Source organism: Nipponia nippon, unplaced genomic scaffold, assembly GCF_047370975.1.
Source record: "Nipponia nippon isolate SJK-2023a ecotype South Korea unplaced genomic scaffold, ASM4737097v1 scaffold_9, whole genome shotgun sequence".
In the NCBI taxonomy this organism is placed as follows: domain Eukaryota; kingdom Metazoa; phylum Chordata; class Aves; order Pelecaniformes; family Threskiornithidae; genus Nipponia; species Nipponia nippon.
The window spans coordinates 33,061,809-33,080,349 of NW_028262413.1; the positions used below are offsets into that span (position 1 = coordinate 33,061,809).

Genomic DNA, 18,541 nt, shown 5'->3' on the forward strand with positions numbered 1-18,541 from the left:
ATGATTCTGTGGTTGAAAGACCTTGAGCCACTCCTGTGGTCCTGACGGGGTCATAAAGAATATGTTGCTTAGCAAGCTGACATGTAAACTTAAAGGAAAGCTACTTGAGTGCAAGCTGTTTTTTGCATCCGAACTTTATTTTTTAAAGGACCACAAATCTTGGCTTTAATATGGAGTGTAGAAAAAGGTAAAGCTGCCTCTAAGGGCTTTAACAGTGTAATGAATTGCAGCAGCTAAAAGTTAAAAGGATATCGATAATCTGAGCATCTGGCTTGTGTGTCAGGTTGTTCAGGGGTGGAGGGAAAGAAACAGTATTCACCTAACAGCTGTCTTTTCTGAATTAGAACACTATACTTAGATGAAAAGTCATTCAGCTGGTTTTAGTTCACATGTAAAATTATTTTTTTAGTTTATATGGGTTTGAATGGGAACTCAGAGTTTGAATGAGCCCACAAGTTGAAAGCAAGGTACATCACAAGCATTGAAGTTTAATGTGGTTTTGTGCTGAAGCCCTGCAAGCCAGAGTCTTTAGCCATGGTTTAATATCTGAGACTTAAGGTTTTTTCTTGACACCCCCCTGCCCTTGATTTTGAAACCTTGTGATTTAGCTTGAATTTCACCTGTTCTGAGTTTTCGTTATGAAGTTTAGCATTTTGCTTAAGATGATAAAAGCTAGCTAGCCTTCTGTTTTGGAGATAAGATACTAAACTGTTTTACTGTTAAGGAATATAAACAATTAGCTGGATTAATCATGTTTAAAGTTATCTAACAGAGAAGGTCTTCGAAGACTTAAATGAGATCTACAAGTTGATAGGGATACAGATGGTGGTGGTGAAGGGAACCTAATGTAGAATGTAAAATCATACTGAATACAGATTTGCATCAATACAATTTTGGATTGGGCTTCAATTTTTGGATGCTTTGCATCTTTTCACTATACTTGAGTGTTCAAATGAAAAAGACCTTTAGTTAAATGAGGTGTCTTCAACAGAGAAAATATTAATAATTTTCTGACAGGAAGCCAGGGTCAGACATAGAAGTGGAAAGTTAAAGGGGAAAAAAAATGCAGCATTACACTGCACCACTACAGAGATTCTTTTAAATAAAACTAGGGTAACTTATCTGCAGTGGTATGCAGCAGTTTTTCTTCAAAGCTGATAGTTAGCTTTTCACTTGGTTTCCCTTTAACAGAAATAATTTGAAACCTATGTATATTTATGATGCTGATACTGAATTAAAAGGTATAACAGACATTTAAATTTGGTCTTTTTGCATAATTCTGCAAAATCGATGATAAAGTCATGGGTTTTGTGAAACAGCAGCAATTTAAGCCTAGTGGAGTGCATTCAGAGCTGCTTTTGGCCTGCATCTCTGCTCAAAGCATAATTATGCCAATACAACATCTGAGAATCTAATACGTATCCCAATAATATCAGTTTCTTATAGCAAATGTACGAAGAATGCTAGTTTGCAAATGAACTCGCTTGTTCACACATCTGGTAAAAGCCTGTAGTTAGGAAGACAGCTAAGTGTCTAAATTAGTTTTCAGTTAGCTTTCTTGGTCCAGTTATAATTTGAATGCTAGATATTAACATTAAACATTCTAACATATTAAAAAAAAATGGGGGGAAAATAGCTGTTTCTGTGCTAAAACCTGACTTTTGTGGACTAATAGGAACTATCACTTTACCTATTAAGTGAACTTCTGCCCACAGTTAATAAAACAAAGATACTGCAGATGCAGGGATCATAGACATGCATCCGTGCAGCCTACGTAATAACCATAAACACCCAGACTCCTAGCTGTTGAAGGTTATATTAAAAAACTGTTGGGCCAGACACTTCCCTTACATAATTCAACTAATAACCACGGTGCTCCACTAGAGTAGAATGAACTCTTCATATCCCCACTGTGTTTCTATGCTTCCACCTTTTTGGGGAATCAGCTTCATTGGCAGAATGCAGTGAGCTACTTAGCCAGTGGAGCTCATGTATATTAATTTTTAGTTTTATTTTGTTGGGTGCCTTATGAATTATTATGGAAATATGTCTACAAACCCAGGATACAAGCTTAATGCAAATTAGAGCAAGTAATTTGAAGCATGGGTTTTGACAGGAAGAAGATATGACAGCCTTACGAAATCTTAAGCAGGCTGGGTTATTAGAAAAATGTTCAAAGAATAACATTCTCATCATATTGATGAGGAAGATACTGTAATAAAAGCCAGTGGAGTAAAACTAACATATTGATGAAATGAAAATAAGCCAGTTATTCTATACAACTAAAGTAGTACATGCTGTATTTTTAATGTACTTTCCTCTCAAAGCTGCCCTGGACTGAATAATCAAAACTGTTTTAGAAAAATGAGTGCAATGGCAAATATTAACTTTATTCATAATGTGCATGTGGAGCATAATCTGGTTATGAGAATATCTCTCTGTTATGGATACTCAAGGGGACCTGCTTGCCCTGCATAGTGTAATGATTGGTTAAAGTAAAAATCAAACCCTGACAAAGGATGAATGAACCTGTGCATGAAATTGTCCCCTGACTGTTAAGCACTTCCGTTATCCATTCACTAAGTTCCCACTTTTGTATCTTTACTTTGAGTAGCTTGGCCTTTTCCTGCTGTCACCAGGTACTTTGCAGAAGAAAGATCTCTTTGCCCCTGGATGTTTAGGTTTGGTCCTTACATGCTTAACTGAAAACCTGGAGTGGTCTGCAAGGTTTTGTGCATTGGGTCTTAACATCCTTGCTGTAGGATGAGGGGAGGAATTGGACTGTCAGACTGGCAGGGGAATGTGCTTTCTGATGGGACTCCCGTGAGCTCTAGAAAGCAAGCGTGTGCTCCTAAGCTACAGTGTAGTTGTGTAGCCATCCTGAACCCTTACGCTGGAAGCAGATGGTAAGCACTTTGCAGATCAGGCCAGAGATGCCTGTACAGCTGAGAAAGTGAAGTAGTATCTGTTTGAGTCTTCTACACAGCGTGTGAGATTTGTTGCGTCTGATGTACACTGCTGTTCCCAAGATTTTGCTTCCTGTTGCTTTTTGATAAATAGCAACTTTTTGAGAGTTGATGTGAACTTGCAGATTTGGTCCGTTGGAAAGATGTGTAACTAATTCCTGTGGTAGAATGCTCAAAGGAATTCTTGTTTGTATTTATGTAATAATTAAACAAGGAAGCATTTGTGTTTGCGTGCACGGAAATAAATATTAAGGTTGTATTCTTTTAAAGAGTTAAATTAAAGGTTTAATCAATGTATCAACTAGTCTATCTACCACAACGTCTGAAGTCAAATCTGATTTCTTGCATGAATAGCAAAACATGAAAGCTAATAAAAAGGAATTTGTGGGTTGAACCACATGCGTCTTGCCACCCAGGCGTCACCTCCACTGTAGTTGCGTGAACACCGCTCCCTGAGCCTTTCCCCTCTTGCTCTGAGTCAGTACTGCTCAGGTAAACAGGAAGCTGCTGTAGTCCTGGAGTTTTTACTGTGTTTACTCAGCTCTCTGTGAAATTAAAATAAACATGGAAAGCGATTTTTACATTAGAAGCTCCCCCACTATGGAGCTCCTCCAGGCCCCCCAAACAAGCTCCTCCAGCCACGGTCACCAGTGAGAGGAGTTGACGGCTCCCATGTGAAATGGGGATATTGGTGTGGGGGAGCACTCCTGCTTCTCCCTGAGTAAGCAGTAAAAGCTTTTCAGCTCTTCGCTGCCTATCCCACCTCCCAATGCCACAGCTGTCCAGTGCTGCAGGACTGTGGTTCCTAGGGCTCTCTTGTTCAGGTGGTCCCCCCAGTACAGTGCCCTGTATAGAAATCAAGTTACCTGAGCTCTACATCTGAACACAGTCCAAGGACAGATTATACAACTCTTTAATCCAACATGAAAGTAGATATTCTTGAAGCAACCTAACTGGGAAAATCCCAGATAAACCTAACAGTGTAGCTTGAAATTCTGCAAGCAGGACTTTGGCAAATGAGCTCCTTATCATGGTGCACCACCCTGGTACAACACAGCAGCGATTATCTTGTGCTGCCCTGCTCATCCCAGTTGAAACAACACTATGCATACAAGAGGGCAGGTCCCACTTATAACAGTTGGGAAGACCAAAGCAGATATCTCAAAAATAGGTTAATTTGAAACCGATGACTATTCTAGTGCCCATGTTAAGAAACGAGCAGTTGAATGCATGTCTTATTTTTGGCATCTGAGCAGTTAAATATTACAACTCTGAGCAGTGCCTTACACTAATAAAGTTCTGTGGTGTCAGCACAAAGGTACTTTTTGGTACATACTGTTGAAAAACCAATCTTGTCCACAGTTATCTGCTGTGCTGCAGCTTTTGCTGTTTTATCATGCCTATTACAATGAAGAGTGTTTTTCTTTAGCCTGAACTGCCACAGGCATGTGACTACATGACAGTCTCCAGTTAAAAAAAAACCCAAAAGTTTATATTCCCTCTGGTTTGTAAATAAGTTCAGAAAATGGCTGTATTTATACCTAAAAGGAAGAAAAAAAGAAACCAAGAGATTCAACTGTAGTTTTTCAAAATTATTTTAAATTCAGATGTGATTCAGGGGGATGATTTAGCTAATGTGCTTATTTTATAAATCAATCTTTCAATTTTTGTGGAATTGCTTTGTATTTTTATTCAACTAGATGAAGCTGTTGGCATAAAAACATCTAGTTTGATGCTCTTGGTTAAAAACAACAGTAATAAAACAAGGTCCATGCCTGTTTCTGTAATCTGCCCAACCTGTTGTATTCTCACTCACAATCCATTAGCAGTTGATGAGGACAAATACACTCAATAAAACTGTAGTTGTTCAATAATTTATTGAGAAGAAAATAATATAGCTTCATGTGTAGAATATAATATTCCTTATTATTGCTGGAGTGTGTTAGTGCATCACATTGGAATTAAATTAGTTTGTATCCAGAGGTCTTACAAATATGCACCAAGCAAATGAAAAAAAAAAAAAAAAAAAAAAAAAAGGTTTGTGTTGATAGGCAAGCGAGAGTGTCTCCATAGGTAGTGTATTATTATGTTAGTGATGTGAGCATGTTGGGGCATAGATGTTTTTATTTTTTAATTAAATCTCTAGGCCAACCAAAAATAATCCATTTATTGAGATTATTTCAGTTTCTTTACATATCTGGGAAGGATAGTTTTGCTCTTTCTAAAATAATGCCATTTTAAAAAATTCATTCTGTCATCTGTGTATGAGAGCTCGTACACTGTATTAAAACTGTATTTTTAAAGAGCTTTTTTTACCAGACTCTTCAGGCAGTAAAAAATGGTGTTTGTAGATCAGAGTTCAATACCCAAGAACCTTAATAGAGGCATATTGAGGTAAAATTTTAGAATGCATGAAAAGGATAAAAAAATAACACCAAAGTTGTTACACTGCAGTTACAGTTCATCCTTCTCTAGGACGTACACTGGGCATGGTCTTAAAAACAGGATAGCAATCTCGGGCTAACCAGTAAAGGTCGTTGCAGGGTTAGAAAGGCTGTCATAAGTAGTTATTTGGTGACATTTGGGATTGGTATTCATGCAAACCTCCTCCCCTCGATCAGTTTTTTCAGCAAAGTGTAGGCGACCTGTGCCTGGCAGCGGCTGCGAGCCGATGCAGCAGGGCAGAGCGGAGTGCCGGGCAGGCTCCCGCTGACCGCCGGGGCATGGGGCTGGTCGTCCTCCCTGGCTTTCGGTTTATGGGCCACTTAGGAGTTTTTGCACGAACTGCCTTGCTATTAATTAACCTGGTAACAGACAGTTGCTTTTTCTTCATCTTCTAAAAGTAGCATACTACAGATTGAAAACAAATTGCTAGATTTTGATTATTCTGATTTCATGAAGCTTTTTCAATGATTTAGTATTTTTAATGGAAAAAATAGAGCTATCTTCTATGTGTGCTGATGCAGAATAGAAAAAAAGAAAAAGAACCTGAAAGCCTTAGCCATATGGGAAAATAGGTTATGACCCAAGTTTAACAAATTTAGTGTGTTAAAATGTGTAGAAATATATTATGATCTTAATGAAAAATAAAAGCAAAAGTCTTACTGGTAGACACATAGTTCTTAATCCAAGTAATATTTCTGTGCAGTACAATACACTATTTAAGACGTTTACTGTCATTTTATTATGTAAAAGTTTCCTTTGGCAATGTTCTTTTCAATAAAATTAGTTACTGAAAAGTAAGTATTCTATGACAAGAGAATAACATTATAGTTAACAAAGTTTCATACTAAATTCAAGGAAAGATTCAAAACTGTAATAGTTTGGCATCGCCTCTATTTTTTGTCATGCTTCATAATTAGTGGCAGTATTGCTGTTGAGCATGTTTTTCAATGATAAGTCATGTTTTTTTCAATTGTAACTAAAAATATGAGCTATAAGTATTTTCTTTTAGAGTATAGTATCTTCCTGCTTATAATTAAAACATTGAACTGATTACGTAAATATTTGTTGTTGGGAATGAGATATTTTCAGCTATTCCAAAGTGCTAGTGACATAATTGGAAGTTGATTCGGTAGACGCAGGCAGGGTGGATTTGTTGTAACTGATACTCTCTGGTTACGATGGAATAGTGACTAAATGGTGTTTTAACAGGAGTGGTTTATTCCCTGGAAATTCTACAAATACTATAATGATTTTTACATCTTTAATACTTGCAAAAACGTATTGATTTATCCTTTCATCCTTCAGTGTTGTCTTGTTGACTTATCAATTTAAATACTAAGTAACTAATTCAAAAATATTGCTATCCTCTTCATTTTCTTTTCTGCACAGATAAAAAGAAGCAAAACCTGCAGCTAAAAATAAGGTTAAAATAATTGTTTTTCTTTTCTTGATATTTGCTGGTATGCCTGAATCAAGGAATCTTTTGTGGGAGGACTGCGTGTCTGCAGAAAGGGAAACCATGACAAAAAGAACAGGTAGCATTAAAATCCAGTTAGAGACAAAGTCTTCCAGAAGGCATAATAGCAAGTATTTGGTCCTCTTGTGTAGATAACAAAGAAAAATTGTGTAATTCAGTGTAAGACTACAGAGCTTCCTCCCTCCCCCCCGCAGCAATTTTGTATGCATTAGTGAAATAGCAAAGGCAGATCCCCAGGTGCCCAAAGGAGTGAGTGATAGCAGTTATCTACTGGTTGTGCTGCTAAATGCACACTTGTATGCCAGGTGATTAGATCTGAGGAGGTGCTGTAGCCATCCTCTCATTAAGACCTCTGTATCTGTGGAAGATAGAGCGGTATGATACAGGAAGGTGATAACGTGGAGAGTCTGGGATAACCAGTCATTAAACTGCTTTCACCAGCTAACTTGGCGACTGCAAAATCGATGTGCCCTTAGTCTGCTGATGGGAACAGCCATCCTTAAATTGTCATTGTAAAAGGGTAACTGGAGGCTCCAAGAATAGTCAGACTGCACGGAGAAGTCATTTTCCAATAAACCCCTCTGTCACGAAGTCATCAACCAGGGGTACTGCTGGGGACAGACTTTGGCCTTAAACTCTCAGGTTAATGCCTTAGCAGTATCAGTCTGATGAGAAAAAAAAACACCTTCATTTTACCATGAAACAAAAGGGTCAGTAGAAGGGGGGAAAGGAAGAGCAACTTCCAACTGCTGTTCATGTGCAGCTGTACAAAGAGGGCAGTGACTGAGCAGAAAGGAATTCACTGGGGTGATTGTGGCCTGTGAGCATGGTTTGGTGCTAAATCCTGAGATTCCAAAAGCTGGGAGACGGGGCGGGGAAGTGAGCACTGACATCAGCTAGAACAGGACATGGCTGGGATGGCATTATTGTAACATGGCACTGGCTTTACTTTCTCCAAAAACTTCAGCTGGCACCAGTATAGCATGTACTACACAGCATCAAAATGCTGTCTTCTAGCAGTGCATATGCGAGACACTGGTCCGTGCATAGAGCTTCTGAGTCATGCTGTTCTGAGATTCCTCTCTGGAAACCAGATGGTAAGCTCCCAGTTGACTCCAGTTTCTTACTTAGTTTCAGAATGATCAAGGAAAAATATTTTCAGTCTGATGCTATAGGAGAGGCAGTGGCATTTTGTCTGAATTTACTGATTGAGTTTTCAAACTACATATTTCAATTAAAGACCATAATAATATTTTTTGTAAACATGACACACACAGAATAAATTCATCATAGACAAATTGTTTTCTGTTATTTAAAAAAAAACAAAAAAAACAAACCAAAGAAAAAAAAGAATGTTCTTGTTCCCGAAGGGGTGGAGGAGACTTTAGGGGCATTGCAGCTGTGGAAAATCTTGTGATCTTTGGCCTCTGAGATCCCAGTTGCTATGTGGCATTTTGGGGGAGGTGGTATGCAAAAAATCTCAGAGCATCTCTTTTCCAGGGAGATACCAGGAGGAAGAACCAGCACCCATCCTTTTTTGTAATGACGCTGAAGGAGGGAAGAAAAAGTTCACATACACATATATGCCCCTATATTGTACAGGTGCCAAAATGAATTTTAATACTCTGTGGAACTGTGACAGCAAGTTTGGGTTAAAATGTACAGTATTTTCTGGTATTACCTGGAAGATGTATGATTGCACAAACCCCTTTGAAACCTGTTTTTAATGGAGAAGAGTGACAGATATAAAAGCTTTATTATACGTTAAGGACTGATTCAGCCAAGGTGAAACTTGTTTGTTGTAATTGTTCTCTTGCATTTCCTTAACTTGCACAATAAGTGTATGTATGCTGCATATACAATTTACGGAGCAAGAGTTAGGGTGCACGGATGCTGCTCGGTGAAACGATTGGAATGGGGGGTGGGCATGTGTGTATATACACTCATCGACTGAATGTTGCTATTGCAAGGCCTATCAGTAATCCACCACGTTCACAGAAAATTTTTACATTTATGCCACGAGGAACAAGTCAAACTTAGACCAGGTCTGGAGACTGCTCAATAAGTCAAGTAAGGCAGTTGATGTCTTAAGAGCAAGTCTGCCATATTAAATAGTTAACAGTATTGCATTTTCTTGAGAAGATTATTTCTTGGAACATTAGGCCACAGCCACCAAAAAAGCTGAGGGGTAAGCAAACATGAATTTACAGTTCATTAACTACTTTCTGGTATCTACCCACTGTCTCTGTAAGTTGTGTCAAAAACTTAGGTACTTCAGCATGATCTGCTCTTAAGCTCATTCCCATCCTTATTTTGTTCTGTCGAGTAGCTGTGCCTTTTTAAAAATAACCTTTTAAAAATATTAGTGAAAATTAATACTGATGCAATACGTGATCCTCACAGTCAAACATTGAAGTAACTCCTATTTCGGTAATGTTCTGTTATTTGTCTTACAAGCATGCTGATGTCTTTCCTGACTCCTGAAAATGAGCGTAATGTGCATACCCTGTAGACATCTCACATTCCCATAACTTGTATCGTGTTACAAGCATGCATTTGCTATTCAGGTACGCAGGCTCTCGTTTCTGTCTCCTTCCCCTCCTCCTGGCCCCGGCTGCGCCGGCGTTGGCTGCAGGGAGGCAGAGCCGTGGCTGCTCCTTGGCTCCGGAGCCCAGCACGGGAGGGGACGGTGGGGAGCTCTCCCGGGGCCGGGCCGGGCTGGGGCAGGCAGCACCCACACAGGAGCCGATGGGAGCAAGTGTCTGGGCAACTGGGATCTCCCGCAGCCTGTAACCAGGTCTGGAGTCAGTCCTTCTAGTCACATTGGACTGAATCCACCCCTGTCTGAGAGCAAACAGTGAGAACCGATGGCTTTCCCCCCCAGAAGTCTTTTTCTCAGTATTTTATTTCCCTAGCTGTGTTTTTTGGGATGTTAACCTGCTAGTAGTTTCCATTCCTTAATACATTTTTGGTATTTTTAGTTCTCTATATAAAATGTCTCTCCTGCTGCTAGATGCTCAGTATTTTTGCTTTGCTTTTTCCTCAAATCTTAAAGCACTGCTTTTTGTCTCCCTTAATATTTCCCTCATGTTAAATTTAAATAATTTGCGTTTTATCTTTGACCATCTAGCTGCTTCTGCTGTCTTCCTTTAATTTCCTTTCTGAAATATGGTCACATCATTGCAGCCAATATCTCTATTTTTTCTAACATCAGATAAACAAGAGCTATTTTGGAGCACTTTTGTCTACTATGGCTTCTCAGTTTTGATTGTTGCAGTCAAGGACCAAAATTCATGTTAAGTATTTCTGCAATATTCTCTAGTGAGAACAGCAGACTCTCTTGCACTTTATAGAAATATGTGAAAGATTCCTGTAGGTGGATTATAAAGGTTTGCTATTTTGATGGATGATATCATTGCAAAAAGTTGTGGGTTTTTTTTTTTCTTTTCTTGTTAGATGGAAAAACTGGTACAAATTATGCGTATATGAGACTAGTGATATGCCTCCGTTGGTAGAAGCACTGATGTCAGGTGTAGAGTAAATGGTGTGCAGCTTTTTCAGTTTTGTGACATCTTTGGTTAAGATGATGGCTGTGTATCATTTAGTATTGTATTCGTAATACTAATCTGAGTAGATAGACACATGCCTCCAAAACTACAGGGATTTTATGGAATAGTACTCTGTCATTGCTGAAAAGGGAAAGAAAAGGTTGTGCTTGTGATCATTTGACACTCTTACTCCCTCGTGGAGGCTGAGAATCCTTTCTGCACTGTGATGGAGGATTGATGTTTGCTACTGAAAAAAGCTGTCAGAGATTCAGGATGGCAATTTTTCCCTTTGTGGGAACCACAAATGATTATTTATGGCATGTAGATTGTTGTAGTTTAGAGTTCTGATGGAAGGAGAGAAATAAGGCTCTTTCTCAGGGGCAGAATATACAGTCTCTTCTGATCCCTTGTTTTTAGTGCTTTATTTTTAGATGTACTATTTTTAAACAGCTTGAAATACAAAAATATTTGCTTTTTTTCCAGTTAAAAGAAAACCCTGTTGTGACACAGCGTGACTCAATCTTTTTATAGCCACATCAAATACGTGTTGCTTAGGATAATGTAAAAATATACAAACAATAATAAAGGCAAAAATAAGAAACTAGCAGTTGCTACTGTAGCACAAGGTAGAGGGCAGCAAAAAAAAATGTTCTGTAAATAAATGTCTCAACAATATCTATTAGTCATTCCAAACAAAACAATAATATGCTTTAACCATATCCTACCAAAAGTAGTACAGAAAGTATAGACAGTATTTAGTGCATGGAAAGTATTTTACATCCCCTCTCTTGGTATTAATGTAGCAATTGTCTTAATCCGTTAACGAGTGGGTGTTAGGGGAGATGTACAAAGTGAGAGCAGAATTAATTTTTTAGGTTCTTTAGAGTCTTGGTTGTTTCGATGCTGAAGATAATAAAGTTGTTGAGGTGGCGAGGACAGTGCTGCCTGGCCTCTAGCCAGGGGGTAACTGTATATGCGCCCCTGAAGCAGTTCGGCTTGGAAACAGTAGGCTTCTAGCTCACAAGGTCATCTTGTGACTCATAAATATTGTTCTTGTCAGTGCAAAGCAGATCTGATTTTGAGCCTAAAACAGCAACCAAATGAATAATAACAGCTGACAGCAATGCAGTACACGCCTTTAATTCCATTCCTGTGCAACGTCAGGTGCTGGGTCGGAAGCTGAGGCAGAGCCTGAAGGAGGCCTGGCAGCCTGGTTGTTGAACACTCATGGTTCCACTTCTGTGGCTCTTAGCAGGCTGTTGATGTGTTTTCGGTTTTCTGTATTTTTCCTAATCTGCCAAGCTCATGTTTTTTCAGCTGCTTAAGCATTGTTAGTGCTGACACAAAGACTTTCATTGGCTTATTGTACAGTTAGATCACATCTTTCACTGAGAAAACCTAAGAGAAACCAGGTTGCTATTTGCTGACATCTGAACTGCACAGCTAGGCCCAGGGGTGGACCGCAAGCTCTGAGCCTCTCTGCCCAGATCTGACCATGCCACAGGGGAGCTCTGTTCGAGTTACTGAGTCCTCACTGTGGCTAGTGCTGACACGGGGGTGTGGGGCATCTCCACTGGCCCTTGTTCTGCTGGCTCTGAAGTTCCCGGTCAGTCCCAGGAGACCTGACCTGTCCCTGGAGCAGGTGGAGAGGGGTGGAGGGGCAAGTGTGTTGTGTGAAGGACAACAGAGGACAATTAGCAGCTGAGTGAATTAGTATGAGTCCTCCCTGCAAAGCAGGTTCAGGTTAAGGTGGACACAGGTAACTAGCTCAGGTGTAAATTGTCTCCAGATGAGAGTACTGCATTGTTATGTGGATGGTAGAAAGCTCTAGCTAAAATAAAGGTTAAATTCTCAAGAAATACACAATAAGAACAAATCAGTAGTGTTTGCAATGTGGGCAATTGAAAAGCATTGTAATTTTTAGGTATATATCCTTGACCTTTAGGAAATATGCAGCCTGGAGAAATATGAAGAGTTGCTTTTACAACTGCTATGATGTGGAGTTTTTTCAGATGATTGATGACAGGAAGATTCCCCCCACCCCCCCACCCCCCCTATAAAAAACAGTTAACTGCTAGCTGGACATGGTTATAGTACCAGTTGGAAGTGACCGAAATTGATAAATACAAGTTAGACTCTGTAGTCATCACTCATGCTTGGAAGAGGAAGAACTTGGGGGTAGGTGCTGTCCTGTAGAAACAGCACTCCCTGTTTTGTTGCCCAGACCAAGGAGGTGCTAGCCACTGTGCATGGCCATCCTACTGGTGTTAGGTTCCTGGAGAAGGGAGAGCGAGAGCAAAACTTAACCACAGATGCAGTTAGGCGCTACTAAAGCTTGGGCTTATTTCTAGATCCTAAGGAGAAGTCTGATAATAATCTGGTGATGTTTTTGCTGTGTCTCTGTATATTTGCATGTAAGGCCATGCTTTAAGTGGAAAAAAGTAGTCCCAAACTACTGATAAAAACTGTCGTTTAAAATGTGATACAACATTAATGTGAAGTACTACCACTCTCAGCTGTCTTCCATGCTGTTGCTTTCTTGGATATTTAGGCTGCTGCCTTTTTATTAAATCTCTGCATCCTTTTCCATTTGAGGGTGTGTGATAGTGTAGTACTCAGGTTTGATTACAGCTGCACGTTAGAGCAGTGTGTAAGCACTGGGGAGAGCTGCTCTCAGGGCAAGCTGAGCCTTCCTGGCGCTGCCCCTCTTGCTTGCATGCTGGTTCGCATTGCTTTTGGGAAAAAGCCCTTTGGCCTGGTAGTGTGTGTGGCTTAATCACAGTCAACAACAGTCACTGACTTTTTTAAAGCCTGCTGTTTTGCAAACTGTGTGCACATTTTCCATATATCCCATGGCTTTGTGAGCTTTGTCCTCTTCTCATTGAATTTACTGTGTCTGAGGCCATAGCTTCCAATGGGAAGCTCGATTGTTTTCCCACTCTCATTTTTTGCACATTTTCTGTAGCTTACTCTATTATCTGATACTAAACCACATTCTGTATAGCTTTGTGAAGAATGTAATTCTCTGTATTTATTTTGATACCGTACCTTTTTGTCCATCCTGCCAGTTCCTTTTTCCAAGTGTAATATCATAAAGAGCTGATGAGTACACTGAAGGAAATTATGCTTCTCTGTTGGACCTCTGTTTTCTCCAATAACCCAACCTTCAACCGATTTTTTTCAGTCACATGTTTTATAACAATTTCCAAAAATTAATTGGTTCCTTCATTTTCTCAGTGCTTCCAGATCACTGCTTCCATTGTGCAAATATAAAATTGACAAGGTTCACGCAAACTAAGCTAGCTTAAGATTATTATTTTATTGAAGCTCATGTAAGGTTGTGGATATTCAAGAAAATTGCCGAGATTGTGTGTTTTCAGACATATTTACCTCTGCTGTACTGTATTTAAAAGCATTCTTTTAATTCAGGTTTGCAGCTGTTCTTTAGTGTTGTTAGCAGTGACAGAGCTGCATCAGTGGTAGCAATGGCTGGAGACTTAATAGAGAACACATAAAGCCTGCAAGTTCTGTGCTCTCTGCAGTGGTAGAATGGGTCTGGTTTTAGTGCAAGTTAATTTAACTTGAAATAAAAGTCCAGTTGGTCCTTGGTTTTTATGCCAGTCAAGTTGAGATGAGGCTAACCTACAGGCCTGACTCCATTTGCTAATATACATTATGCATTAGATCTGTGTCTTCATTAGTTTTGGTTGGGCTTTCCCCTTAATAGGTTCAGTGAAGTTTGTGGAAAAACCTAGTCTGAGACTAGTTTAATGAACACTTTTAGCCACCCCAGCTTAAAATAAGAACCTTGTACTCCCCTGACTCCATTTGTAGTTCCCACTCCTATGCCTGGTATCGATACAAGTGCTTGACCATTTACATGAGGAAACAATTCAGCAGATGCGCTTTTGTGTTAGTACAGTTGCATAGGTCATTTGCTAGTGTGGAAGTGTGTACACACAAAAGTTACACCTCTGTAAATTGCTAGTGTCCCATTTCAGAATAGTTGAGTGCAGGCAAAGTGTTCAGAGTACCTGAATTTTCTTATTTAATCTGTAAAATTATATATTATTTTATTCTGCTAAATACCTTATAATAATAAATTGCTTGTATTCTGACGAATATGACTTGATCCCGTAACATATATGAGAGCTGTGTAGCTAAATCACATTATTTGAAATTGTGGTATTAAAAAATTAGGGGAATACACAGAATTGCCATTTTGTTGGCCACATCTTCCTTGACAGCATACTTGATAATTTCTCAGTGTAAAATGTGTTAATTCCAGCATCACTAATTTCAGTATTGCATAAACAAAAATTAAAGTATAAAAAGGCAAGAGGGCAAAACTCCATCAGCAGTATCTGCCAGGCTACAGAAAAAAGGTTTGGATTTGGAGAGTAGCTTTATAGCTGAATTAATAGCATTGATCTAGATGGGGTTTAAATTTGTTTGTGGGTGTATCCATTGAACCTAACTACTGTTCAAATCAGCTGGAAAAAAACAGATTTTGATTTCAAGTGGTATAGCTTGAAATGTCACAAGTTTTCAGTAGCATCCTGAAATAGTAATCTCTAAGTGTAGGGAGAGAATATCTATTTAGATGTCAGTTAAGCATGGTGACTAACAGATCAAAAGGGACTGTTAAGACATGCAGCCGACAAGCTGCGTAACATAATCTGCAGAACATCACTGAACACTTACTGCATCAGGCTCACAGCTTCCAGTTGAATAACAGCGTATGTGCAAGTTTGACTTAAAAGACTGTGAAGGATGGAGAATCCACTGTACCCAATTTAATAGTTCAGGTGGTAATTATCCTCGCTGCTAATAGTTGCACTGTAGGAGTGTAATTTTTGCATCCTTAGCTTCCAATAACTGCATCGCAGTTGGAATAATTGTTTTTTTCTGCTAGATTTAGAAATGTCTGCCATCTGAAATCCCTTCTGTGTGTAGACATTCACAAAACCCCATGGAATTACCTTCTAATTTTTGAGAGCAGTGCAATTCTTTAGTAGTTCAGAGGGAAGTCAGTTGACATCATTTATGTATGCCTTTATATAATGCCTGGATCAAGGAATAGAATTCAACGAATGAAAAATATTTTGGAAGTTGGAATTCGAATAGATTGTTTTCAGTTATTTAATGCTAATGAGAAACGTAGTAACCTTTTTGATGCTTGTTGTGCTTTCCTGCAGGGCAGCAAAGGACACTACAGATATCATTGGCAGAGCCACAATGTCAAGCACAGCGGAGTGGATGATATGGTCCTTCTTTCCAAAATCACAGAGGATTCCATAGTGGAGAACCTAAAGAAACGATACATGGATGATTATATTTTTGTATCCTTTATAGTGGTGTTTTTAGTGGGGCCCCGTGGACTTGCTGAGCCAATGGGAAACTAATTGTATGTATGTATTCTATTTAAGCAGATAACTCAAAGGTGCTGAGCATTTTATGTGAAAGTTCACCTGAGATTACACAAAATGCTTTGTAAACTGGGCTAATTATGAGTGTTGAAATTAAGATCTGAAAAATTATTTTAAGGTATTCTTTTTGATATTTGGAATTGTTCTTGTCATTGTTGAAGATAGACCTATAACTCCATATATTTATATATTCACATGACCCCTGAAGCTACTGCAGTAATGCTGCTTCTAAGAGCAAGAATTAATAGGTTCAAGGTGCATATATGTGTCTTGGTACCATGTTGTCTTCTAATGCTTTCAAAATGCTTTCTTCTGTGACACAACGTCATTTACAACTTTTTCTGGAATTGTTAATACTGTGAATCATGGGCTGATGGAAACAGGTGAACATGTGAACATCGGTAAATCTACAGTACAGTATTTGCACTTTAAAATTTTTTTTCTATGATTAATGAAAACATGAAAGATTTAAATACCTGAACATATAACCTAACAAGAAAACAGATTTCAGCACCAAAGGTTTGCCCCTTTTTTTTTTTTTTTTTTTGAATTTCATGTGAAAGGAATTCCTTGAGATAACAATAGTCACTAATATGGTCCTGCAAGGAGCAGGGAGTTGGACTCGATCCTTATGGGTCCCTTCCAATGTGAGATATTCTATGATTCTATGATTTTGTTTCATTTTTAGCTTTCACAATGTACCATGAGCTGCAATAATGAATTTGGTAAACACGAGTCAATGTGATGATGTACTAGAAAGTGATACTGTTTCTTCTTCTGCTGTAGCCAGGTTTTCATACTTCCTAGTTGTATCTGGAGAATAGTTTCCTTGAGAGTTTAACTTTTTTTAGCAGAAAGGGAAGGAAATATAAAATCTCCTAGTTATTTCCATAAATTCAGATGGTTAAGAGCTAAGTAGCAGCTCAATTTAGCAAGGACTGATAGAGGAAAATTAATCTTGCAGTTGTGCTGACATTTCCATCCCAAACTGCAGAGGTTTTTAATATGTGTGTGCACATGGGTTTGGATCCCCTGTTCAGTAACGTACCACACCATTACTAAATTTGCCTTATAGAAACGTGGTAAAGTTGCACAATATTTGTCAAACTATAGTGTTGGGGCAAACTGTAGCGCTTTTCCTGTGACTAACATCAGCGCTTTTGTCCCTGTGGAACACCGCATCTTCCATGCAGTACATTCACAAAGTCTTCAGTGCTCTGTGTTGAAGAAACGGTTTCATGCTTTTTTTTCTTATAAAAATAAGTGAGATTAACAGGGAGATGGTCTTTCTACTGAAGCAGGAATATGTTTTCCAAGGAGACTTGTGGTCACATGGGGGATCAGAGTCTTCTTTTAAAGCATTAGAACTCCTTTGTGTAGGGAGAAAAGACTCCTTTTGCAGTTCTGCGAAGGCTTCTCATTCTAAAATGGAGATCATCTCTTGAATCTTTCAATTGTTTGTATGTCCACCCATGAATGAACATTTCTCTGTGCTACATTGCATAGAGATTACCGAATCATCCCAGAAAATGCTGGTATTGTTTACCAACAGAAAACTGTCACTTTGGATGTTTATACTGGTACAATGAATGCTTGATTTATTATATTCAAGACCCAGATGTTGTCACTCTTCTTTGAATTAAATTTAAAAATGTATGAAGAAAGCATTGCAAATTAACAATACAGAAATTACGTTCACTGAGCTATACTTCTCTAACGTGTTACCATTTTGTGCTGTGGCACCACAATAATAGATACTTACGTAGGATAATCCAGCAGGATAAATTTTTTAATTTTCCTACTTTTGTAGGGAAAGCTTAGATAGTAAGTTTGCCTATGAACAATTCCAGATTGTTAAATGAAACCTGCAGTACAACATTTTGGACTCATTGACATGGGTACACTGCTAACTCCCAGCTCAATAGACCAGTCCTGCCTGTAAAGTAGTATCAGTTGCTTCATATATGTATACTGCAATTCTAATTCCAGAGGTTTCTAAAATATTTTGTAAATGTAGGTACATGTGCAGCTGAACGCAGAATGGTGAAATGCTAGCATTCAAAATGTTGCAAAAAAGCTTCCTGGGACTAATAATAGCTTGAAACCGAGTGTTGTCTTATAGGGCAGCCTGCAGGATAAGACTCCTAGGGACTTTTAATAGTTACACTCATAAAATAACACTACATACTGAATTACCTGATTCCCTTAGCTCCCCCACCAGTACATGCAGCTGAATAATTGTCCGATTTAGCTCAGTAGTGGCTGTTTCCATCCGACTCTGCATGCTCAGCACTATCTCTGTGAGATCAGAATGTGTCACTATACTATATTCTGCAAAGGTCAAAACAATCTTTTCTAATAACGACAATACGACCTCCTCAGTTACAAAGGAGTAGAAGAGTTTAAATATGCCATTTCCTTTCTGTATTTTTATTCAAGGTGTGTCGTGTTTGGACCTCTAATACATGTTTCTGTACTTAGTTTGTCCTAAAATAAATATTTTGATAATATGAAAGTATCCCATTGAATTATATGTGTATATTCTTGTAAGCCTGCTAATTTCATTTTTATTAACAATTGCTGTAAGCTGTGGGTTTTTTACTATTAGTTGAAGCTGTGCTGTATAACGTAATAGGTGGAAAAGTTATTTGGCAGTCACTAGTGGTAAGATAATAC

The 18,541-nt window shown here is 38.7% G+C and overlaps 1 protein-coding gene across 1 annotated transcript in view; it reads left to right on the plus strand.

The window, feature by feature from the left end:
• MYO1E (myosin IE) overlaps positions 1-18,541 on the plus strand; it is a 95,651-nt gene that overhangs the window by 20,071 nt on the left and 57,039 nt on the right. The window contains exon 2 of the mRNA XM_087745401.1: positions 15,635-15,778. Coding sequence (XP_087601527.1) covers positions 15,635-15,778 — 144 coding nt within the window. The remainder of the gene's footprint in view (positions 1-15,634; positions 15,779-18,541) is intronic.